Consider the following 24,266-nt stretch of genomic DNA (forward strand, 5'->3'; position numbering starts at 1 on the left):
TAGCGCGTGCGCGGCAGGGCCTCGTAGTGCGCGGGAAAGAGGCGGAGCGATTGCAGGTGTGAGGGGTGGTGGCGGCCTCTGGGTTCACGGTGTGGCCGGTTCACCTGCGAGCTCTGGTCTTTCCTGGTTTAGGCAGTTCTCACTTTCGGCGCCCAGGGTAGGGTTAGGATGGGCCTGGTCACCAGAAGCCAGGTCCGCAGCACTCGGGCCTCAGACCTCGAGGTGCCCGGCCTCCGTGAGGGACAACTTTGCCTTTAATTGTTTAAAAAAAAACAAAACAAAACAAAACAAAACCTTACAGAAATAACCGAATTATCCCCCAGCAGGTCCAGGTAGACCTTCCCAGTTCCTGGTAACGACAGAGGGACCTCAACATCTTCTCTGGCCCAGGTCAGTTTGGGCTTGTCTGGCTCCTAGGCTGGAAGGAATGGACCTGTGGTGGTGACTCCGGCCTCCCCCAAGGCCCCAGGCATCCTCCAAAGGGCCTTCCCATCCCTTGAAAGGTCCCCAGGTCCCCCTCTAAAGCCCTCAGATTACCTTGCAGGCCCCATGTGTCACCTCGAAAATCCTGGGGTGTCCCTGGAAGGGTCCCAAGTACCCCAGCCTGGAGGAAGGGAGCTTCACATAGGCTGCCCCATCTTAGAGACTAGAGGGGCCATACCCCGGCCCAGGTGCTCTCAGATCCTGGGCAGAAAATAGGCAGTTCCCTCTCTGCAGCGTGGAGAAGTTTAAATTCTCACCCCGAGATAGCCTAAGGTAGCTATGATTCCCATCCTCTGCCCTACTGGGGCTCTGTTGACCCCTGGGGCAGCCAGATAGGTCTAGGTGGAGGAGAGGTGGCCTCAGCCAAGGCCACTGGGTCCTGTAACCCAGAGATAGGAACTGCTTGTAATGATGAGATTTGCTCCTTGTTTTCAGATTTCTCTAGGGAGAGAGAAAATGAGTAAGAGGAAGAAGCTTCGGACCTCAGGTATTTGGATGATCAAATTGACACATTTTTATTGCTGCTTCTGCTGTTAGGAGGAATGTGGGCTTATTGCAGAAATGCTAAGGTGACCACACCAAGCTCCTTAAAATAACAACAATGATTTAATACACATGATGACTTAGTGCAAGTGTAAGTTATGGAGAAGTGCTTATAGTAAAAAGTGAAAGCTTTATGGAGCTTCCTCCAGCTTGTAGTGGGATCCCACAGCCTAGGGGAGGCCTGCAGGCTTCAGGGAGGGGTACAGCTTCTATACAGGTCCACTCTCAGAGATGACCTGTGAATAGAGCTTGATGTGCTGGTATGTGGCTTGAGCAAAAAACCTAGATTCATCTCCCTGTGTGATGGCAGATAACTTACTCTTTGTCTCACTTTCCTCCTGTAAGTAGGGGATAATAAAGAGCACATACCATTTTCTTTTTAAAATATTTTAAAATTTATCTTTAATTGGAGGATAATTGCTTTACAATATTGTGTTAGTTTCTGCCACATATCAACATGAGTCAGCCATAAGTATTAGTATGTCCCCTCCCTCTAGAACCTCCCTCCCACCTCCCTACCTTGTCCTTTAGAACAGTGATTCTCATCCTGTTGCGGGGAGCAGTTTGATTCCAGAGGACATTTGGCAATATCTAGAGACTTTTTTTTTAAAGTATTGATTCATTTATTTGGCTATGCCAAGTCCTAATTGTGGCATGTGGAATCTTTCAGTTGTGGCCGGTGGGATCTAGTTCTCTGACCAGAGATTGAACCCCCTGCATTGGGAGCAGGAGTCTTAACCACTGGACCACCAAGGAAGTCCCTAGAGACACTGTGGGGTTTTACAACTGGTGTGTTTGTTTGGGTGGGTGAGAGGTACTGGCATTTCATGGGTCGAGAGCAGAGATGCTGCTCAAAATCATAGCATGCAGAGGACAGCCCCCCCAGCCCAGAATGACCTGGCCCCAAATGCCAGTAGTACCCCAAATGTCAATAGTACCAAAGCTGAGAACTTTGCCCTAGAGCTCACATGTGGATTAGTATTTGTAAAGCACTGAAAGTAGATGCATGGCGGGACACAAATATATGCTGCTGTTACGATTGTCCTTTCAGATTATTATTTTTTTCATTTTGAAACAATTTTGAGCTTACAGAAAGGTTGTAAAAATATTTCAGAGTTCAGTCTACCCTTTGCTCACCTTCCGCTAATGTTAAAGCCGCCCATAACCATAGGATGATGGTCAACCGCGTTGTTGTTTAGTCACTCAGTTGTGTCCAACTCTTTTGCGACCCCATGGACTGTAGCCCCCCCAGGCTCTTCTGTCCATGGGATTTCTCAGGCAAGAATGCTGGAGTGGGTTGCCATTTCCTTTTCCAGGGTATCTTCCTGACCCAGGGATCAAACCCGTGTCTTGTGCATTGGCACTCGGATTCTTTACCACTGAGCCACTAAGGAAGCCTGGATCAACCACATCGTGTAGCATAAAAAACAGTAAATAAATCTCAGTACCCTACTTCCAGATTTTTCTTTATATACACAAATACAGTGTTTTTACTGGGTGAATATAATCATCAACATACTGATCTGCAACCTCTGATTTTCAGCTTCATGGGTTTTGAAGATCATCTTTACCTCTCAGTACACATAGAGAATTGCCTCGTTCAGAAGGAAAACATCCAGTATTATGTGGTATAGCTCCATTCCGCTGTCATTGGCTAAGGAATTTAAATTTCTTAAAAATTTAAGAATGATCCCTTCACCTAGTGGCTAATGAACTTCAAGAGTAGGATGTAGGGCAGGAAAGAAATCAACAGATCAAAGATGTTTGGTGTAAGGGCTTCCCTGGTGGCTCAGTGGTAAAGAATCCACCTGTCAGTGCAAGAGACAGGGGTTCGAGCCCTGGTCTGGGAAGATCCCACATGCCATGGAGCAAGTAAGCCCCTGCACCAGAACTACTGAGCCTGCACTCTAGAGCCTCGAAGCCCAAACTACTGAAGCCTGTGTGCCCTAGAGCTTGTGCTTCGCAAAAAGGGAAGCCACTGCAGTGAGAAGCTTTCATACCACAGCTAGAAAAAAGCTTGAGCTGGGACAAAGACCCAGCACAGCCAAAAATAAATAAATAGAATTATTAAAAAAAAAAAAAAAGATGTTTGTGCAGAGATGAGTAACAAGCTGCTTGGAGGCACAGGAATTTCTGTGACACTGGAGGAGGAAGCTGGGGCCAGCCAGGCCCACCCACAGCAGGTCATTTGGGGCCTCTCTTGGCAGTGGACTCCTCAGCTCAGTGGACCCTGGGCTGGCCCAGGAAAGTTCTTTCTGTGTGTCCTGGATGGGTGGGGAAAAAGAAAAACGATTCTGGCAGGTGGTGAAAAAACCCTTTCCCTCCTGATGTCTTTGGCCTTTAGTGTTGAACACAAGGTTCTGCTTTCGTTTTTCTTAAATTAATCCTGTGGGGATGGATCACAGGAAGAAAATGGGAGCCTCTTCACTCCTGTTGGTATTTTTGCTTTTTATTTGGTACTAATAAATGTCCATTGGATGAGCAAAGCAAGCTAGTGTTTGGACTTCTTAAGAAACTAAACAAATGAAGCGGCTATATTTTTGCATTTCCTGGCAGACCACAAAATGGAAATGTGTTTGTATAAGAAGCATTCATTGGAGCTTTGCTCTGGGTGCAGTGCCAGGGTGGGTCCATAAGGTGGGCAGGAGTGGGAAGCACGGTGAAGATGAGATCAAGATGAGATTTAGATCCTGCAGTTGATACCTTCAAAGTCTAGTCAAGGGTAAAGGAAAAATGCTTCTGACCAAGGGAGCTAATCAAATACACAGCAGTGGGGTAGAGTTCTAAATTGGCCTGTGTGAACTGTAACGGACAGAATTAGGAGAAATTACAGGAAAGTCACTGTGGTCTAGTGGAACCCAAAAAGCCAAATGGACGCTGAGGAGGCCCCTAGCATTCAGTGTTGGAGGAAAGGAGCTCATTCAATGGATTTGTTGTTTTACTTGTGTCTGACTCTGCAACCTCATGGACTATAGCCCTCCAGGCGCTTCTGTCCATGAGATTTCCCAGGCAAGAAGTACTTGAGTGGGTTGCCATTTCCTTCTCTAGGGGATCTTCCTGACCCAGAGATCAAACCAGGGTCTCCTGCATTGGCAGGCGGATTCTTTACCACTGAGCTACCTGGGAAACTCTCAGTGGGTTTACTTCAAGATATATAAGGAGGATAAGGGGACAACAGAGGACGAGATGGTTGGATGGCGTGACTGACTCAATGGACATGGGTTTGAGCAAGCTCCAGGAGATGGTGAAGGACAAGGAAACCTGGCGTGCTCCAGGCCATGGGGGTCACAAAGAGTCGGACACAACTGAACAACAATATAAGGAGCTGAGTTTGGAAAGGTCTTTGTGACAACCTCCAGAAAAATCAGACCTGAGTTTGGTTTATCTTTTTGTTCTCACTGCCTGGTCAGAGGAGATGCAGTATATAGTAAGTGTTCAGTAAGTGTTTGGGTACACTTAAGTGTGAAGGCTCTGGAGCTGGACTGCGTGAATCCCATTTCAGAGTCTTTGATCTCTCCAGGCCTCAGCTTGCTCATCCGTAACATGGGCATAACATGAAGACTCTACCTCGAAGTTTTATCATAACATACCTGACTCCTCAGGACAGTGTCTGGCATGGAACTGAACTAGAGTCAACCCTTATTATTTGTTCATTGAATAAATGGTTCATTTGGGGCCAGATTTTGGAGCATTCTGCCAAGTCAGCCACTACTGGCAATTTCTATATAAGGGAATTCCCTTCATTAAACAAATAGAAGTTAATAAGCACCTTTAGGCTCTGAATTGCTTTCAGTGATGGGAAAGGTATTTTTAGGAATGTAGCAGGGACCAAGAGGCAACCGAGCTGAGAAGTCAGCTCCTTACCGCTCGATGACTCTGGGTCCCAGTTTTCCCAGGTTGGATATTCTGCAAGTGTCATGGAAAACCAGAGTGGTACATAAAATTCAATGTCATCCGCATTTTCTGGGAGGTGATCTGGATTTTCTCATGCGTTTACTCAGTCATCTTCCAAGTATTTATTGAGCGGTTCTCGACCCAGGAATGAAACCAGGGTCTCCTGTATTGCAGGCGGATTCTTTACCAACTGATCTGTCAGGGAAGCCCCATTTATTGAGCACCAACAGTTTATTAGGTGCTCATCTAGCCACTAATAAATGAGGCCCCTCTTTGCATGGACATGTTGTAGTGGAGGAGACAGTAAATGACCTAGTACATCGGACGCTTGCAGAAAAGATGTAAAGTGAATATGACAGAGCATGGGTTCTAGAGGAGTTGCTCTATAGAAAGGGCAAGAATGGCTCCTCCAGGGATGTCTCTGGTGGTCCAGTAGTTAAGACTCTTGTGTTTCCACAGGGGGCACAGGTTTGAGCCCTGGTTGGGGAACTAAGATCCCACATGCCCTCTCACCAAAAAAAAAAAAAAATGGCCCCTCTGTAGGGACAATTTGAGCTGAGATCCAAGGGAACCAGCACACACCTCTCACCACTTCCCCAGAGAAACAGTCAGCTGGACAGGTTGTCTTGTGATTCTGAGCCAGGCCAGGTCACCTCAGGATTCAGCATCTGTCATGACTAGACCACAAGTTAAAAGCCTTTGAATCCCATGGCCCCATAAGTTCGTGGGTCCCACCTGGATGACAGTCCATCCCATCTCTCACTCTCCAAGCAAGCATCAGAGCAGGAATTTCCTGCCCTTTGCACAAGCCTGCTCATGTTGCATCAGCGACCCAGATGTGTTTGGTTGTTGGTCATGGCAGTGTGTGCTCCCACTGTCCCCCACCCCTTCAATTCTTTTTTTTTTTTTCTTTTCATTTGTTTATTTTTGGCTGTGCTGGGGCTTCACTGCTGAGTGAGGGCTTTGGTCTAGTTGCAGCGAGCAGTGTCTGCTCTTCATCGCGGGGCACAGGCTTGTCATTGTGGTGGCTTCTCTTGTTGGGTTCCACTAGACAACACTGACTTTCCTGTAATTTATCCTAATTGTGTCAGTAGTGGCCACGTGACACGTAGGATCTTCCCAAAGCAGGGATTGAACCTGTGTCCCCCCTCATTAGCAGGCAGATTCTTAACCACTGGACCACCATGAAGGGAAGCCTCCTTAATCTTCTTTTGTCTCCAAACCAGGAAGGGAAGGACTCCATCTTCCGAAACTTCCAAAGAACCCAAGGATAGAAGACTCTGATGGGGCCACCAGCCAGAGTTCCCTGTTAGACTCTTGGCGTCACCCTGAAGAATCAGAAGGTGGATCAGGACTCACTCCTTCTGCAGAGCAGAGTAGGGAGGAACCAGGACAGGCAGCCTCCAGGTAGGTGGCTCAGAACATCCAGCAAGCCTCTCCGCTGATGGTGGGCACAGCACAGTGACCTAGTGGACAGGATGCAAAGGACAGGGAACCAGCCAAGATGACCCAGCCAGTGCTATGCCTCCCCGACAGGGGTCAGGGCCCTTGGATTGAGGTTCTTGAAGTTTTGCTTTAGAGACTCCTCTCTAGTGAGAAAAGTATATATATATTTTTTTTTAATTAAATTTTATTTATTTCTTGTTTACTTATTTATTTTTGGCTGAATTGAGTCTTTGTTGCTGCGTATGGGCTTTCTCCAGTTGCAGACAGCGGAAGCTACACTTCGTTGCAGTACATAGGCTTTTCATTGCAGCGCCTTTTGTTGTGGAGCACAGGCTCTAGGCATGTGGGCATAAGTAGCTGTAGCACACAGGCTCAGTAGTCGTGGTGCACAAGCTTAGTTGCCCCATGGCAGGTGAAATCTTCCTGGACCAAAGGTTGAACCTGTGTCCCCTGCATTGGCAGGCAAATTCTTATCCAGTGTGCCACCAGGGAAGTCCTCCCATATTCCTTCTTAATGGGACTGAAGGAGTTGTGGGTCTGTGAAATAATAACCTATAGGAGAGGATTAAGCATCTTTATGTTCCAGGAAGTGTGCTAATAATAAATACTTTACACACATCCATTTATTTAATCCTCATGGCACTGTGACACAGGTTTTTAACTCCATTTGACTGATGAAGACTCTGAGGGTTCAAGCAATCAAATGACTTACCCAGGGCCACTAAGCTCACACAGGGTGGGCTGTGGTTCTGGCTTCGTCTGGTTCCTGTGCCTTCACTACTATGGCTTCCCAGTTCCCATATATTTTCAAGAAATATGTAATTAAACACGGTGGGAAGAAAGGAAATCTCTGGCGAGCCATTTAGTCTCCATGGGGGTAAGCCATATGTAACTGCAGCAAAGTAGAAAGGGTTATTAGGAGTTGGGAGAAGGAAAGTTCCTGCTTTCCGAAGTCTTCAGAGAAAGCACTGTGGATTGGTATAGCACATTTTCTGCATGAAAAAGTAAGGCATGCGGTCAGGCTGACAGGACCATTTTCTGGGGTGCATGTCTGATTTCAGGACTTGGCAGTCTTAGGGCTAAAGCTGCATGTGTGATAGGAAGAGAGGGGCCACATGTCACAGCTAAGCCACTCTCCCAGACACACACGATGGTGTCACCATGTCCCTCACCCTAGAGAGGCCATCAGGTCTGATGGGGTCATGGCTGCTGCCCACCCTGCTGTCTGAGTCCAAAAGAATAATCAGAACCCGCAGAAGTGGGTTCCAATCCCTTTGTTTCTGTTTTTTTAATGTTTTATTAAGAAATACCGCCTGTGCGGAAATGTAGCAGAAAAAAAGCAACATGAATCAATCAGCCTAGCACATTTATGTTGAGAAATGAAACCTTGCCAGTACCCCAGAAGCCGCCCAAACAACCCATCCCAATTAAAAAATTTTGAGCAGACGGTTGCTCTCAGTATCTAGACTTATTCTGTCTCCATAACCTCCCTTGGCACGATCCAAGCCCATTAGCGTAGCTTCGTGCTTTATCCTGCTCTACTTCTAAAGTTGAAATCATGAAGTTTCAGTTCCAGATTCTGATTTTTTTTTTTTTACAATATATATATCTACATTTGTTTGGATATAACCGTAAGTCTCACCAGTTTTTAAAAAAGACTTTATTTTTTTAGAGCAGTTTTAGGTTTACAATAAAATTGAGAGGAAGATACAGTGATTTCTGATATACCCTCTGCCCTCCCACATCCCTCGTGACCGCCATCACTCACCAGAATGGTACATTTTTTTTACCAAGGATGAAGCCACAGTAATGTGGCTTATAGCATGTGGACAGGGAAGCCTGGCGTGTTGCAGTCCACGGGGTCGCAAAGAGTCAGACACGACTGAATGACTGAACTGAACCTACACTGACACATGTTAATCACCCACAGTCCATTGTTTACTTCAGATTTTTTTTTTTATTGTTTAATTTTGGTTGTGCTGGGTCTTTGTTGCTGCACTGGCTTTTTGCTAGTTGTGGCAAGTAGAGGCTCCTCTGTAGTTGCGGTGCATGGGCTTCTCATTGCAGTGGCTTCTCTTGTTGCAGAGCGTGTTCTCTAAGGCATGAGGGCTTCTGTAGTTGCAGCTCCCCGGCTCTAGAGCACAGGCTCAGAAGCTGCGGCACTCACACTAAGTTGCCACGCAGCATGTGGGATCTTCCTGGACCAGGGACTGATCCCGGGTCTCCTGCATTGGCAAGTGGATTCTTATCCATTGGACCAGCAGAGAAGCCCCAAAGTTTACGTTCTGTGTGTTGTACACTCTGTGGGTTTGACTAGAGGAATAATAACATGTATCAGTACAACATCATGCATAGTTCTTTCACAGCCATAAAAATCCTAGTCTACTCATCTTCCCTTCACCACACCCTGGGTAACCACTGGTCTTTTTCATTGTCTTCATAGTTTGCCCTTTCCAGAATATCGTATAATTGGGATCATACGATACATAGCCTTTTCAGATCAGCTTCTTTCACATGGTAACATGCATTTAAGGTATCTCCACGTGTCTTCATGGCTTGAGAGCTCGTTTATTTTTTTTAATTTTATTTTAAAAAGCAGATAGCATAATTTTGTTTGTTTATTTTTAAAAAGTTTGGACTTATCTGGTGATCCAGTGGTTAAGACTCCACCCTTCCAGTGCAGGGAATACCAGTTCGATCCTTAGTTTAGGAAGTTCTGCATTCCTTGGGGTGTGGTCAAAAATTAATTCAAATTTTTTTTATTGGAGTCTAATTGATTTACAGTGTTGTGTTAGTTTCAGGTGTACAGCAAAGTGAATCAGTTGTACACACGTGTACTCTTTTTTAGGTTCTTTTCCCATATAGGCCATTACAGAGCACTGAGTAGAGGAGAGCTTGTTTCTTCTTAGCACTGCATGCTGTCCCACTTCATGTACCAGAGTTTATTTATTTTGAAAATTATTTTATTTATTTATCTATCTTTGGCCATGCTGGATTGGGTCTTTGTTACTGTGTGTAGGCTTTCTCTGGTTGTGGAGAGCAGGGCCTCCTCTCTGGTTGTGGTGTGGGCTTCTCATTGCTGTGGCTTCTCATGTTGCTGATCACAGGCTCTAGGACCCATGGGCTTCAGTACTTGCAACGCATGGGCTCAGTAATCAGGCTTTAAATCAGGGGCTCAGTAGCTATGGCACATGGGCTTCTTGTCCCCTTCGGTATGTGGGATCTTCCCAGACCAGAACTTGAACCAGTGTCCCCTGTACTGGCAGGCAGATTCTTTACCACTGGACCATCAGGAAAGGCCTACCACAGTTTAGTTATCCAGTCACCCGCTGAGGGCCTCTCAATTGCTTCCACATTTTGGCAATTATGAATACACCCGTGTTTTTAGACACTGCGTTTTTTTTTTGTTTTTTGTTTTTTGTATCTGCAACTTTTTAGCATTTGTAGAATTGGGGGCTGGGATGTCAGTCCAAATGAGAATCCCTGTTCTTATTCCAGGAGCCAGTTACTGGAATTAGAAGAGTAAAGTGCTGCCAGAGAAGGCAGCTTGGCTTCTAGGCATGGGACTCTGGACGGCTTCTTGGCAGTCATGCGTCCCTTCTCCACCCTGCCCTTTCTCAGCAGGTGCTCCAGGGCCGCCCTCTTTGGAGACTCTGAGCACTCCTCTGCCTTTGGATTCCATTGTTTGTCTCGCTACACAAGTTAACGGCGGGGTAGGAGGACTTGAGAACCTCCCCTGTTTTGTCTTTCTCCTTCCAGCTCTCCTGATAATGAAGCAGACGCTCCCTCGGGGCTCCTTGGGCAGCCAGAAAGGGAGCCAGTTCCCCTTCCTCCTTCCCAGGTGAGCCTGCTCTGTAGCCTCACATAGGCACAGAAGATGCTGGGGAGCTGGTCTGTGTCCAGCAGCAGCAGCTGCTGGTGGGAGTGTGCACTGGGGCTGGAAGGCACAGACTGCAAGACAGAAACCGGTCTGGGGATTTTCGCGCTTGATTTCCAAGACCTCATTCCTCCTTTATCTTTACTGCTGTTTTGTTCTTGTTGTTATCTGCTTCACAGAACTCAGTGGGGAAGTTTGTCCCCCAGTTTGCAAAACCCAGGAAGACAGTGACGAGACAAGCAGAGAGGAGGGAAGAGGGCCTCAGGATGGGGGTGTTCAGCTCGGTAAGGTCCTACCATCAGCCAGGCTGAGCTCTGTAGGTGTACCACCTCTTGGCCCCACCTCAGCAGCCAAGTTCAACCTTGGTTTCCTTTGACAATGACTAGGCTTCCCAGGTGGCTCAGTGGTAAAGAACCTGCCTGCCAGTGCAGGAGATGCAGGAGACACATGTTTGATTCCTGGGTCAGGAAGATCTCCTGGAGAAGGAAATGGCAACCCACTCCAGTATTCTTGCCTGGGAAATCCTACAGATGGAGGAGCCTGGCGGGCTACAGTCCATGGGGTCGCAAAGAATCAGACACGATTGAGCATGCACACAGCCCTGCACCTCTCCACAGCCCCACCACCACCATATTTAGCACTAAAGGCATCTGTGGACAGCAGGGGCTGTGTCAGCAGCCTGCAGGCCTGTGAGAGGCGCTCGGGGCAGCGTGCCTGCACTGAAACTGTGGAGGCCAGAGCTCTGTGCCCCAAATTGGGTGAAAGTAGCGAAACTCAGAAAGGCAGCCCGGGCATAGCACAGGGAGCTCACCTCAGGGTTCTGTGATGACCTAGAGGGCTGGGGTGGGGGACGAGGTAGGAGGGAAGGGATTTTATATATGTATATAGATAAAATTACAGCTGATTCACATTGTTGTATGGCAGAAACCAACACAATATTATAAAGTAATTATCCTCCAATTAAAAATGAATTAAGAAAGGCAGCCTGAATTTCTGTCCCTAAACCCCTTTGCCTCTCAGAAGCTTTTGCATGAGCCGAGGGGGCTTTTACAGCATGCTGTCTTGTCCTTACCCCTGTGAGCTCCAGGGGTCACGTTCGCTGTCTCTGGAACACACTCCCCTAAAAAGTGATTGGTAGGCGTTCCCAGCAGCTGTGTTTGTAATTTCCCCAGACCAGAAACACTCCACGTATCTTTCAGCGGGTGAACGGTTGAACAAATCGTGGTTCATTGACACCACAGAACACAATTTCCAAAAAAAGGAGCAAACTAGTGTGATACACATAACCACTTGGATGGATCTCCAGGGCATTAAGTAGACTCAGAGGAAGGTGTAAAAACCATATGGCCACAAGTGTCTGTTGATGGATGAATGAATTAAACAAAACATGGGTAACATCCATAAACAGAACAGATATTTGTGTATCCATGTTCACTGCAGTATTATTCACCTTGAACTCAGGTCTCCTGCGTTGGCAGGCAGATTCTCTACCGCTGAGCCACCAGGGAAACCCACCCAGGATCCACACAGATCCCTGTTTGGGGGCACTGTCAGCCTCGTGGCATCTGAGGCTTCATACAGGGGCAGTGATGGCTAGAAAAGTCTTCAGAGCAGTTGATTATTAAAGGCCCAAGGCTGAGTCTTTCTCTCTCTACAGGGAACACTGCCAGAACCCAGTGCACAGCAGACCAGGAGCCAGCCTCAGAAAGAGTCCCCAGGACTTGCCCTCCAGGAGGCCAGGGACCCAGGACACCAGACCCAGGCAGATGGCACCTGCACCGAGCCCAGTGGCCTAAGCCCCATGACCCCTGGGCCCAGTGATGCAGATCCTCAGCCCTCCTTCTCCACCAACGCCTCCCCAGAGTCGGGGACGGTGCCCTCGGCCTCAGAGAGAGCTGGCCAGGACTACCTGTCAGAGCCTGGGACCAGTGTGCCCAAGAGTGGAAGCACGGAGGAGGGTTGGGCTCCAGGCGATCAGGGCCAGAAAGGGCCCCTGCCAGGCAGTGACTCTGGAGAGATGGGGCCAGAGCGAGGAGCCCCCCAGCAGGGAGGTGCCCAAGGACTAGCAGGTGCTGACCAACTTGAGGGGCTCCGGGAAGAAGGAGGTAGCCTCCTGGGCCCAGAGCCCCCATCTGCAGCCCTGGGCCCTCCTCTCCCCCTGCAAACCCTTGGCAGGGAAGCAGAATGGAGCTGGAGCGGCCCTCGGTGCCCACCACTTGGGGCCATTGTTATCGCAGATGTGAACACAGACCCCGCTGAGCCAGAACACAGGGCTCTGAGGGTGGCTGGGCCAGATGGGGAGGTCAGCACCAGGGTGCCCGCCTCTCCCAATGGGAAGGCTCCCGACGCAGGCTGCAGCGGGGCACTGCTCAGCTGCACGCCTCTCACTGGGGTGACCAGTGGAGGCAGAGGGGAGGCACAGTGGGAAGACAAGCCCCCTGGTGACATCCTGGGGTGCTTTGCAGCCTCCCTGCCTCTGCCTCATGAGACCCAAGAACCCACACTAGGAGCTGGGGATCCCAGCCCTTCAGCCTTAGAAACGGGCCCAGATGTTGGTCAGACCCAGGTGCCAGGCCCGGATCAGGAAGGGTTGGGAGGTGTGTGCTCGCAGCCTGGGCTGTCACAACCTGCAGCTGAAAAGGCAGCTGAGCTAGGGAGCCCGAGCCGCAAACAAGACCTCCAGGGGCTCGGTTTGTCCCTCAGAGCCTCTGCTATACTGATGTACCAAGAAGCAGTGGGCGGCCCTCCCCAGGATGCTGGGGCAGGCCAGAGCAGCCCAGACACCCCCACAGGCCCTGTAGGCCAGCCCTGGCGCCCCGCTGACTCTTCCAAGCAGGCCATCTGGGAGGGGTCACCAGCCTTGGAACTCGACTTCCTGCCAGACAGTGAAATACAGGATGCCCTGGAAGCCCCTGGCTTTGAAGCCCCACCGGAGCAGGTAAGAACTTCCCTGATTTACAGCCACATGCCCCAGGGCAGGCGCCAGACGGCCACGAGCCCTCCCAAAGCGTCCAATAGTTGGGGGAAAAGGGGCACGTGGTGACCTGTTTATACAGCAGATGAGTCCTGGGGTCTGAGTCACAGCTTCAGTGGGTGTGGAGCCAGTGATGTCCTGGGAAGGTTAACCTGCCTTTCTCTGAGGGGCCTGTCCGTCTGGGAGCTGAGGAGCCCCAGGGCGTGATACACACACGTTTTGTCGGCCCAGGCAGCGCCCCCGGTGTACCTGCGTCCTGCACACCTCAGTGCCCGGCTCTGCATGGAGATTCCTTGGGTGTCTAGAGGGCGCCAGACCACAAGGGGCTACCTGAAGAAGCGAGGGACCTCAGAACTGGGCCCATGGGAGGGGACCTCACCCCCCTGCTGGGAAGAACCTCTGTCCATCTTTAGGGTCGCCTGATACCATTTTTTTTCAAACATACACATGGACTTTCGTTTGTCTGCTGGAGTTTTTGTTTGTTTTTCACTTACTGTGCTTTGCAGTTTGTTTTTTGTTTTTTATTTTACAAATTGAAGATTTGGGGCAACTCTGCTGTCAGATGATGGTTAGCATCTTTTTATTTATTTATATATTTTGCTGTGCTGGGTCTTCGCTGCTGTTGCGCGGCCTTTCTCTCGTTCTCAGTGAGTGGGGGCTACTCTTTCGCTGTTGCAGTGTGAGGGCTTCTCGCTGCGGTAACTTCTCTTGTTGCGGAGCATGGGCTCTAGGGCTTGAGGGCTTCAGTAGTTGTGGAGCAGGGCCTCAGCTGCCCCGGGGCGTGTGGGGTCTTCCTGGACCAGGGATTGAACCCATGTCCCCTGCATTGGCAGGCAGATTCTTATCTACCAGGGAGGTCCTGTCTGCTGGCATTTGCAAGGGCTTCCCTTCGGGGATCTGCCCACCTGAGCCTCAGTGTTTTGTGGCCTCACACTCAGAGGTGGGCGGTTCTCTTTCCACACACGGGGTGCGGCTGAAAGGCTGAGGAAGGTGGGGCACCTGCCCGCCATGAGGCAGCCGGGAGGGAATCGCGCCCAGGTGGCCTGATTCTACGGCTGTGCCTCAACCGTTCTGACCTGGAACCAACACAGAGCCCATGTCACTTCACAAACGTGGCCTCCATCTCTGGCCATCCTTGTTTTAAAACTTTATTTTTGGGGTGTTTGAAAAAAAATTTTTTTCAACTTTTATTAATTTATTCTTTATTTTGGTTGCTCTGGGTCTTTGTTGTGGCATGCGAGCTCTCTAGTTGGGGTGCTCAGGCTTAGTTGCAGCATGTGGGATCTTAGTTCCCCGACCAGGGATCGAACCTGGGCCCCCTGCATTGGAAGCGTGGAGTCTTATCCGCCAGACCACCAGGCAAGTCCCCTGTTTGAAAATGTTTTTGAGGTTTGAGAGCCTGCTCTGTGGCAGGAGTGAACAGATCTGGATGGTCTCTGCCCCCATGAGGTTTTCAGTAGCGCCATTCCATCTGCCTCTCCCAGAGTGAGCATTTTGTACCCTGTCATTTCTGCCCTTAAAAAGTCTCTTCCTAAGATGCAGCCCCCAAACAAGCAAAGGACGTCATCTGGTGCCCAGCTGGAGGAAGCCAGCTGTTCCAGCCGTGGAGGGAAACCATGTCTGGGTCGAGGAAATGTGGGTCTCAGGTGCTGCCTTCCCAAGGGATGGCCAGGGGTCATTTGTGACATGGGCCTCCCTGCCCTGGCTCCAATTCTTTGTACTGTGCATCACACGTTGCTGTGATCACCAGACAATCAAGATTACAGAAGGCGAGTCACAGTGTGGCTAGATTGTAGCCTTTAAACACAGACGCCCGGGAGAGGTAGGCACTCAGGTTCTGGACAGAGCTGAAACGTTGTAATTAAAGCCCCAGCCCTTGAAAAATGCACACCCCTCTCTTGGAAAGAAGAGCTTGGTCATTCCCAGTCTCTGCCCTCTTGGGCCGTGGCTGAGGGAGAGGGCTGGGGAAGCAGCTGGAACCTTGGGCGCGTCTAGCAGGCCAAGGAGAGCCCTGCTGAATGTGCCGCCAGCGAGCACACTCAAATCACCACCGAGCCGGGAGCGCCAGGAACCCAGCAGCGCCCAGGGTGGACGGGCCCGCTGCAGGAGGCACTGCCCTGGCAGGGCCGCAGATGCCCAGGCACGCTCTGTTTTGATGCCGGGCCTTCCTGAACAAGTTGGGGCAACCCGAGCACAGGTTCCCGTGGGGAGGTTCCAGAAGGCAGGAACCCTCCCTGGCAGGAAGGCCCTGTGGGAACAGAGTGCCGGTGGGTGGCGTCTCGGCCTGCGACCTCAGCGTGCTCAGCTGTGAGCTCCACTGCTGAGGGGGGGCCCTGGGGACTCGCAGCAGTGACAGGCTGGCTGCACACCCAGCTGCCCTCTTATCGTGGCTCCCTGGGGACATGATGCTCACCCCAGGGCCAGTGGAGCCCCCTCTACTCGTAAGGAGGGCCTCATTTAAAACCCTGACTCCCACGTCCCTCTCATGGCCCCCGTGGGTGGCCTCCGAAGGGGGACGGTGCACTACTGTCCCTTCAGGACAAGCACTACCTTTGTCATGACAAACTCCTACACAGCCCTTGTAGGAGCCGTGGTCCCTGTTGGGAAGGAGAACATTTCTTATGACCAAACTTAAGTGAATCCATGGCATCGAGTTTTTTTTTTTAATTTGGCTGTGCTGGGTCTTAGTTGCGCCACGCAGAATCTAGTTCCCTGATCAGGGATCGGATCCGGGACCCCCTGCATTGGGAGCGAAGAGTCTTAACCTCTGGACCACGAGGGAAGTCCCTGAATTGTATTTTAAGTCACAGAGTTGCCTCCGTGAGAGTCGGCTGTGTGCATGGGAGAAACCACTGCCTAGAACAGTCGTGCCAACCTTGGCACTGCTGGCGTTGGGGGCCTGGCCGCCATCCTGTACATGGAAGGGGGTTGAACAGCATCCCTGGCCTCCAGCCCCCACCCTCTGAACACGAGGAGCACCTTCTTGCAAAGGCGTGACAACCCAAAATGTTTGCGGACAGTATGATGTGTCTTGGGGCTGGAGTCATCCCTGAGTGAAAGCTGCTGGGCTGCAGACAGTTCTTCATGTCCATTCCTTTGTATCCCGGGACCCTTGGCAGGTTGTGCTCAAACCCTTCACGGCATCCCCCACCCAGGACTTGTGTCTCCTCAGAAGAACAGACAGCCCTGGGCCAGCGGCTCCAAAGAGGCAAAGAGCCGTCACCTGCGCCGCTGAGCCACTGAGCCTGACATTTTCCATGAAAATTAAACCACCGTTGACCTTTAGAAATTTAAGCTTCTCAGGGTTATCTGGCTCTCTCTCCCCCGTTAATTATGAATGTTCCCTTCAAAATATATTTGCAAAATCTTTTCCTTGACATGAAACTCGGGGCTTATCTGGCCGACTCTGCCCCTCCATGCCAGCCGCCCGCCTCACCACAGTCAGCACCCCTGGGGTCCTCTCTGACCCCTCCTAGATACCACAGGACAGGCCTGAGACCACACCAGGCCTCAGGGGTCAGGGACAGAGAATATGGGATGGAACCACCCGCCGGTGGCTCAGTTCAGCTTGTCCGAAGACTGGGGCCCAGGAGAGGACCCCAGGGTCAGGCCTAGTATCGAGGAGGGAGGGCGAGAGCAGCCGGACTGGTGGCCTGCAGGTCTGGCTGTCACGGCATCTGTCCCCCACACCACTTTTCCTCCTCTGCAGGAGGAAAGCACGCCTCAGCCTTCCGAGTGTGGTGGAGGAGAAGCCAGACCTGCGTGGCTCCTATCCTTCTCCCAGCCGGGTCACTCACATGTGTGCGCACTCTCCTTTTCCAGTTGTTTCCTGCAGGAGGCGAGCTGGACCCCTGCCAGCCTGGCACCGGCCCGTGTGCAGACAGAGGCCCCCGTGCTGAGGCCCAGCCGAGGTAGGTAGAGTGGGAGGCACCGTGGGACCTTGCCTTGGCCGGAGTCCTCCTCTTGTCTCTCAAAGGGGGAGCGTGGCTGCTTTCCTGGGGCTCCAGCCCCCACCTCTCCCCCACCCTTGCCTTTTGAGCTCCCACTTTGTGAATGAGGGTGATGGAGGTGACCCTGGCTCTCCCTCGAGGGGCCTCACTTTTCTCTGTCTAATAAGGTTGCTAAGCCCTGAATTTCTTATGTGGCTGCGCGGGGTTGTAGTTGCAACATGCTGGATCTAGTTCCCTGAGCAGGGATCAAATCCAGGCCCCCTGCACTGGGAGCACAGAGTCTTAACCATTGGGCCACTAGGGAAGTCCCCAAATTTTTTCATTTTCGCTTTTCGGCCATGCCACTTGGCATGGGATCCTAGTCCCCACCAGGGTTCGAAGCCAGGTCCCCTGCGTTGCAATGCAGTCTTAATCACTGGACTGCCAGGAAGGTTCCCACTCCCACTTGCAAACTTCCCATGCCCCCTGCTCCCTGGGAGTGGAGAACTCCCAGTCAGCACCCTGTACCCAAGCTGGCATCTCTCCCTAGGTCCCTTGGGATGGTGCCCCCAGCTCTGTGGTGGTTTGAATGCATGTTGTGCATTTTATTGGAGAGACAGCCCAGAGCTTTCCTTGAATCTCCATGGAGGGAGTAGGGACCCAGTCAGAGCTCGGAGCCACTGGCCTGCGTGACCTCGGGGCCACCCCTGCTCTGGCACCCTCGGGCCTTCCAGAGTCCCCAGTCTGTCCCGTCTTCTTTCCTGCTTGGTTCTGTTCCCCAAGGCAGCCACCTTCTCTCCCTCCTATAGGCACCGGGTGTGCTCCTCCAGCCCATGGAGGTGTGTGTTGGGAGGGTCCTCTCCCCCCACCCCAGAGCTTCCCTCTCCCAGTCTATCACCTCTGTTCATGTCCTTTCTCCCAGCCTTGCTGACCACCAGCACAGGGCGACAGTCCTCTCCTGTTACCTTGTACTTAAACTGCAGAGCGGTGGCCGATTGATTATTTATGGCCAAGTTTCTGTTTCTGTCTGGCAGGTGTGGAGGAGAGATGAGGGATGCAACCCTTGGCGGAATTTGTCTCCTTTCTCTTCCTCCTGCTCCTCCTCCTCAGGGAAGAGGGGGGCCTCCCACCCCCTGCCCTTGCACACATCTGTGTATAGTACCTGTGGTACCACATGTTGCTTCCCCTGACAGACACACACACCCGCTCCCTGCCTGGGGACCAGAGGCAGTTTAATCAACGTGGCCCCACTGTTGTTTTTTTTAACATTTATTTTTGTTGTGCTGGGTCCTTGTTGCTGCTCACAGATTTTCTCCAGTTGCAGAGAGCACGGGCTCCTCTTTGTTGCAGTGCACAGGCTTCTCACTGTGGCGGCTTCTCTGACTGCAGAGCATAGGCTCTAAAGCATGGGCTTAGTGGCTCCGCAGCATGTCGAATCTTCCCAGACCAGGGATCACACCCATGTCCCCTGCACTGGCAGGCGGACTCTTAGCCTCTGAACCACCAGAGAAGGCCCCTACTATTGCTTAAGCAAAAAGGAGGGAGATTCGTGTGTGAATCTCTGACGGCCTCAATGCAACCCCACGTGGATGGCTGGAAGCCCCCAGGTGGGTCCTGGGGTCTGCTTCTATGGCCCTTGGCCAAGAGAGAAAAGGCAAGAAACTGAGGCCCAGGCTGACCAGTCATCTCAGGGTGACTAAAGCAGGGGGAGCAGAACCACAGTTCCTCTAGTGACAGCCCAGGAATCTGCTAAGCTGTATGACCCTCTGCTCCCTCCCCACAGGCTATACCTATTAGATACGGTGGTGCCCCGCCTGTCTACCCCTTCTATAGGCACTGATGCCCTCCAATGCCAGGTCTTCCAGGACCTGCTCTGGGCACTGGGGAGAAACACAGCTTCTCCCTAGTTGGGTGGGAGCTTGGGGGGTGGTGGTGAGCAACAGACAAATTATTAGCTGGTCAGATGGCAGAGTGGTGGGGAGAAAAAGATAGCAGGGAAGGGGTTAAGATTTTAACCTGTGGTGGATGGGGAGGGAGAGGGAGGGTCCCCCTCCCAGCTTCTCCCTCCCCCACCCCCACAGAGGAGACATTCTGGAAAGAACATTTCAGAGCCCTAAGAAGTGCTACGGGAATGGCCAGGAATTCAGTGTGGCTGCAACAGGGGGAAGAGGGACAAGAGGGAGTGGGTGGGTCTGGAGGCACGGCGGATGGTGTAGGGCTGCGGGGAGAGATTTGGGCTGGGTTTCCATTTCCACAGCCCCCCCCACCAAGTCACTTGAGGGGACAGGATATAAGGGCAGGAGGTGGGGGCCGAGGAGGGTGTGGCAACTGCCCCACAGGAGCCACCTGGTGGGGGAAGGGGCTAGATTCTGGGTGTATTTTCAGCGGTAGAGCCATAGGGCTGGCCATCAGGACCCTGCCTGGTGGGAGGGGGCGTCATGGCTGTCAAAGGTGTTCATCTCTGGAGAGATGGCTCAAGGCTCAGCAGAGCGCCCCCAGTGGAGGCTGGTGGGGCTCTCCAGTGAGCTGTCCTCCTGCCTCCCTTCCCGCCAGGACACGAGTGGGGATCAAGACTTGCAAGGCCGCCAGCATAGAGGACGCGACGGACACCGTGAGGGGCCTGGTCATGGAGCTCTCCAACCTGAAGTAAGGGCTGGGCTGGCACCGTGGACCCACAGTCCCTGGGACAGGCAGAGGGAATGGAGCCAGGGGTGGGTGATGGAGGCCCCAGTGTACCAGTGATCTGGGGGAGCCAGGGTGGGCCCAGCCCCCCGGTGAGGGGCCTCTGGGAAGCTTCTCCTTCACAGAGTTGTCAGGCTCTAAGGAGGGGCTAGAAGGGTCACAGCCTGCCTGCAGCAGGCTGATGCGGACTGTGCACACGCCTGTGCTTATGCGGGTGTGACCCGAGTACCCATGAGCGAGTGAGCCGATGTGAGCAGCCCAGTGTGCCCGAGTGTGAGGTGGGGCACAGCCCAGGTCTGTTTCCACCCAGCCGGCTGATTATGAGCACCCACCGGGACCTGGAGACCTTCAAGCGCCTCAACTACTACCGGAAAGCAAAGCCGGCCGGGAAGGCCCCCACACCCTACACCGCAAAGGGGGCCGGAACCCTCCCCCGAGGGGAGCAGTCCTGGAGGGATCTGTAGCTGGTTCCAAACTGCCTGGGGTTGTAGTGTGTGTTCCTGCAAGCTCACTGGCTCCCAGAAATGTCCTGCCCAACAGTGGGGAACAATCCCTCTGCAGACCCTGTGTGCTCGCTCCCCCCACCCTGCTATCTTGACCTTCTGACGTGCCGGTCCTGGGGGCCCCAGAAACCGTCCCTCAGCTGACGGGGAAGTCAGCTTCCCACGGGAAACACGAGAGGCCCTGCCTCTGTCATCGGCCTCCCCTGGGAGCTGCGTGGGGCGGGAACCTGCTCCTCCCTGTGGCAGGCCTTCTGGGGCCCCAGGAAGCCAGCTGCTTCTGAGCCAGGGGCCCGGGGCCACCCAGATGTTTATCTGAGTTTGCAAATTTCAGCTCCTTAGCTGAGGTTACTGAAGGTTCAGAATTTGTTTCTTTCCTGGAGGAGAAAAGGGCTCGCTTTGTTGGTCATACCCTTGTTTTTCACCGGATTTCCATTTCTTCTGGGAAGCCCATTAATAAATGATGCCTTAGCCAGACCTCAGACCGTGTGACCGACCTGTTTGCGGTTGGAGGTGTTTTCAGTTCCTTGATGGCCTGCCCACAAACCTCCCTAATACCACCTCGTTCTCCTCCTGTTTCTCATGCTCTTTGTGAAGACAAGTTGATGTACTGCCGGGGGCCCCCAGTCCCAGATGGAGTCTAGGGGTCCCCATGCGTTAGCAAGTGTCAGACTCTCCTGGAGCAGGTGGGTATGTGCAGAGATGTGCATGTGTACAAATTCCAGCACACAAGTATCTGTGGACCAATCAGCCCACTGAGACATCTTGACTGTCCAAGCTGGAGTTCAGTGCTGAGTTGGCCTTGCCTCTCCTCTGTGGGACAAGCTGCCGAGAAGCCCTGGTCTAGGAGGCAACCCTGGGTGGGAATCATAACTGATGCAGACACAGCTAATGCCTGGAGGGTGCCGAGGGCAAGCGTGCGCACACCCTGCCCCACCAAGCCTCACCACAGCCCCAGTGAGGTCACACTGTCACTAGCAGTCCCAAGTGCTGCTGTCAAACCCGTTTTGCAGAAGACATTGCTTCTGTTAAATAGGTCACCACTAGGTGGACCAGACCCAAGACTAATTTGTTGCTCTGCCTGTTGCCCCTGCACCCTAACTCCTAGGGCCAAGGCAGGGAGGGCCCTCCTGCCACCACCTTCTTATACCTGGGACATCCCATTCAGGTGGCTCAGAGTCCCCCAGCCTTTTTACCCTGCAGAATGTACAGCCCCTTCCTTGAACCCACCAGAATGTGCCCAGTCACCCTGTTCCCTGGGTCTCAAGCCCCAGTGGCTCTGGCTTATATAATTAGCATTTGTACGTAGCTGAGAGTGGCTGGGGTACTGTGTCCCCTGACTCCATGTGAAACCCTTGGCACTGCTGAGGAGGCCTCCCTCATGTCTTCTTTCTCCTCCTTCCCTTTTCTCTCCAAGCCTGGGCAGTAGGCTGTCTTCAAGGGCCGTTTCTGATCCCTGGCTCACCGCAGCCCTCCTCAGGTGGCCTCAGGTCCCAGATCAAATGGCAAAGCCAAGGGCAAATTCTGGGAAGTCCAAATTCTGCCCTGACTCAACCCCAGGAGACCTTGTAGGCTGGGGGTGGAGACCAGGCTCAGGCCAGCCCTCAGACTGGAGAAGGAATGTGGACTGGCACTTCTTCCCTGCTGCCCCCTCAAGGCTGGTGGAACAAGATCTGGGGGTGGAGACATGGGGTGGGGATCCCCCCAAGCCAAGCCCCCCAGGAGAACCAGATCACACTACCAGGGTGGGGATGGACCTCTGTCCCCTCCCACTCCTGAAGAAGTACAGCCTCCACAGTGCCCCTTGCCCAAGCTGTTGTCTGGCACAACTGACCAGGACATATTCCCATTCCTTATGGCCCCCAACCCTCACCCTGCCCCAACCCAGAAGTCCTTCCCTTGTTCTGAAGGGCCTGGCATGTGACTCTGGCCCCCAGTTTCTGGGGCATCAATGGTAACCTAAACATTCACTGAGGGCTTCTGAGGTGAGGACAACGATGGGGGAACCTCTAATTGTTTCTCCATTGCCCCCTCAAATCAGGCCCCCGCCTCCAGTGTGCTGGATCTACCCATCTGACGTGTCAATATGCAAGAGGTGGCCAGAAAAGTCTGCAAACACAAAAGTCACAGAAACAAGATTCATGGCACTAACTCCACTGCAAATGTCTGCTCAGAAGTGCCGGGCTGGGGCGACCCCCCAGCTGCCATTTCTCGGCCCAAAGCACCTCACCCCAGCGCCCCAGGGCGAAAAGAAATCCAAATAGCAGTTGAGGAAACCGGAGATCAGAGTAACATGTGGAGGCTGAGGGACGCGACAGCCCCAGCGGCGCAGTTCACGATACCTTGTCCCAAGACCGGGCTTCGTATGACGCTGATCCATTCATAAACATTTATTGAGCGCTGACTGGTTGCCCAGCGTTGGGGAAGAAGGGCAGGGGTGCCTGAGGACCACCCCCTTCAGTGACGGGGGCGGGCGCGCTTTGGGCGGTGGTCCCAGACCCGGCTCCTTTGCCAAGCCCCCAGGCTGGAGGCACCGTCTAGGGGGCGGATCCTCGGAGGGTGGGTCTTCCCTGAAACCCAGCCTCCACTGAGCCTGGGTCCCCATCCCCAGGTGAAGGCGTCATCCTGCCCACGCCAGTCTCCTTAGGCAGAAGTTGAGGGGCAGCAGGAAGAGGGAGGAGTTCCAGAAGACTTCCTGGCACCTTTGGAACCTAGATTTTAAAAGCAGAGTTGGGGGGAGGGGAAAAGCATTTAGTAATAAGGATGATTCGATGATCCGGAAGTTCCGACTCAACCTGCAGAGCTGCCGGGGCTCTGGCTCCACCTGCAGGCTCCTTCCGGACTAGCACCCCTGTGCTATTCGCAGCCCCGGGCAGTCCCAGGTGGGACCCAGAGCCAGACACAAAGCAACGGAAACTCCCAACTCTGTCCTGCCGTACTGCCCCCTCGCGGCCGCAGGGCTCCGGGAACCCCGGATTTGTTACACTCAGAAAGTTTCCTGGGAGGACAGCCTCAGGCAGCCTTTCCGTGCCAATATCGTAGTGAGGGCTCCCCGACCCCACCCCACCCCTGAGTCAAGTTTTCCTGTTCCCTCGGGCTTAAGGGGAAAAAAGAAGATTCTGAGACCATCGTCTCTGTGTCGCTTCCGCTTCCTCCCTCTCCCAGTTGGACCTTGTCAGACCTTACAGGAATACTATCCTCTCCCGCAGGCAGTCTCACAACCCTTCTAACGTGTTCCCCGCACAGCCGCCGGGATGGGAAGGGGTCCTCCCTTCTGGTGACTTCCCGAGGGGCCCCCAGTCTAAGAGAGGCAGTAATGGGGTACCGCCCCGTCAAACCGGTCCCTCTGTTGGCTGACTTCCCCAAAGTTGCTAAAACGGATTTCTCTTATAAACCTGCAGAAGCGGAGGTGTTTCGAGTCTGTAATAGTAACTGCTGATACGTAAGCCTAGCTTACTCAAAGCCTGCCGGCTACGGAGGTCAAGGGGATCTAGTTAGAAGTACAGATGCTCTGGCCTCACTCAGGCCTGCAAAACTGGACTCCGAATTTGATGAGCAAGATGGAGGGAACCCTCTGTGGCTGTGCAGACCTTAGGGAGCCTCCAGCCACCCTCCCCGGGGGGTGACCCACACACAGCAAACTCATGGTTCTTTCCCTCCAAACTGATGCCAACTCGAACACCTCTGCCTGGAGGACCAACTTCTTCCAACCCCCTCAAATCCACCCCCACAGCCCAACCCATTAGCCACGGTCTAACACACGCACAGTCTAACACACCCTTAATACACAGACCTACTCGTGTCCCCTTCTCAGCTCCCTAGTACTCAAGTCCAAACTCTTCAAGGCGATCAGCAAGCAGCCCTTCCCCGAAATTTCTGACACCTTCCCCTCCATCCTTCATGCACGCATACTCCCATCCCAGACGCACGGAATTTAA

At 52.6% G+C, this 24,266-nt stretch overlaps 2 protein-coding genes across 4 annotated transcripts in view; one reads left to right on the top strand and one right to left on the bottom strand.

Moving 5' to 3' along the window:
• On the top strand, positions 1–24,111 carry BRME1 (break repair meiotic recombinase recruitment factor 1). Of its 2 annotated transcripts, none has more exons than XM_070373548.1 (10): positions 1–56; positions 327–390; positions 919–970; positions 6,147–6,327; positions 10,126–10,207; positions 10,423–10,527; positions 11,901–13,181; positions 17,040–17,128; positions 19,700–19,792; positions 22,370–24,111. In XM_070373548.1, exons 3-10 carry the CDS (start codon positions 940–942, stop codon positions 22,590–22,592), a joined length of 2,085 nt encoding a protein of 694 aa, XP_070229649.1. In that variant the 5' UTR covers positions 1–56; positions 327–390; positions 919–939; the 3' UTR covers positions 22,593–24,111. The 2 variants fall into 2 exon arrangements, with proteins under 2 accessions (XP_070229649.1, XP_070229650.1); XM_070373549.1 differs by lacking the exon at positions 22,370–24,111 and adding an exon at positions 20,139–20,772 and having other exon boundaries at positions 7–56.
• The window catches only part of NANOS3 (nanos C2HC-type zinc finger 3), a 10,079-nt gene continuing 8,713 nt past the window's right edge, over positions 22,901–24,266 (bottom strand). Inside the window, exon 2 of one of the 2 annotated variants that reach the window (XR_011464763.1) lies at positions 22,901–23,039. Coding sequence is in view for 1 of the 2 variants with exons in the window: in XM_070373550.1 (XP_070229651.1) it covers positions 22,972–23,039 (68 nt within the window). In the remaining variant the exon portion in view is untranslated. The remainder of the gene's footprint in view (positions 23,040–24,266) is intronic. The other variant, XM_070373550.1, reaches the window with a different exon arrangement.

This window comes from Bos mutus, chromosome 7 (assembly GCF_027580195.1).
Source record: "Bos mutus isolate GX-2022 chromosome 7, NWIPB_WYAK_1.1, whole genome shotgun sequence".
In the NCBI taxonomy this organism is placed as follows: Eukaryota; Metazoa; Chordata; class Mammalia; order Artiodactyla; family Bovidae; genus Bos; species Bos mutus.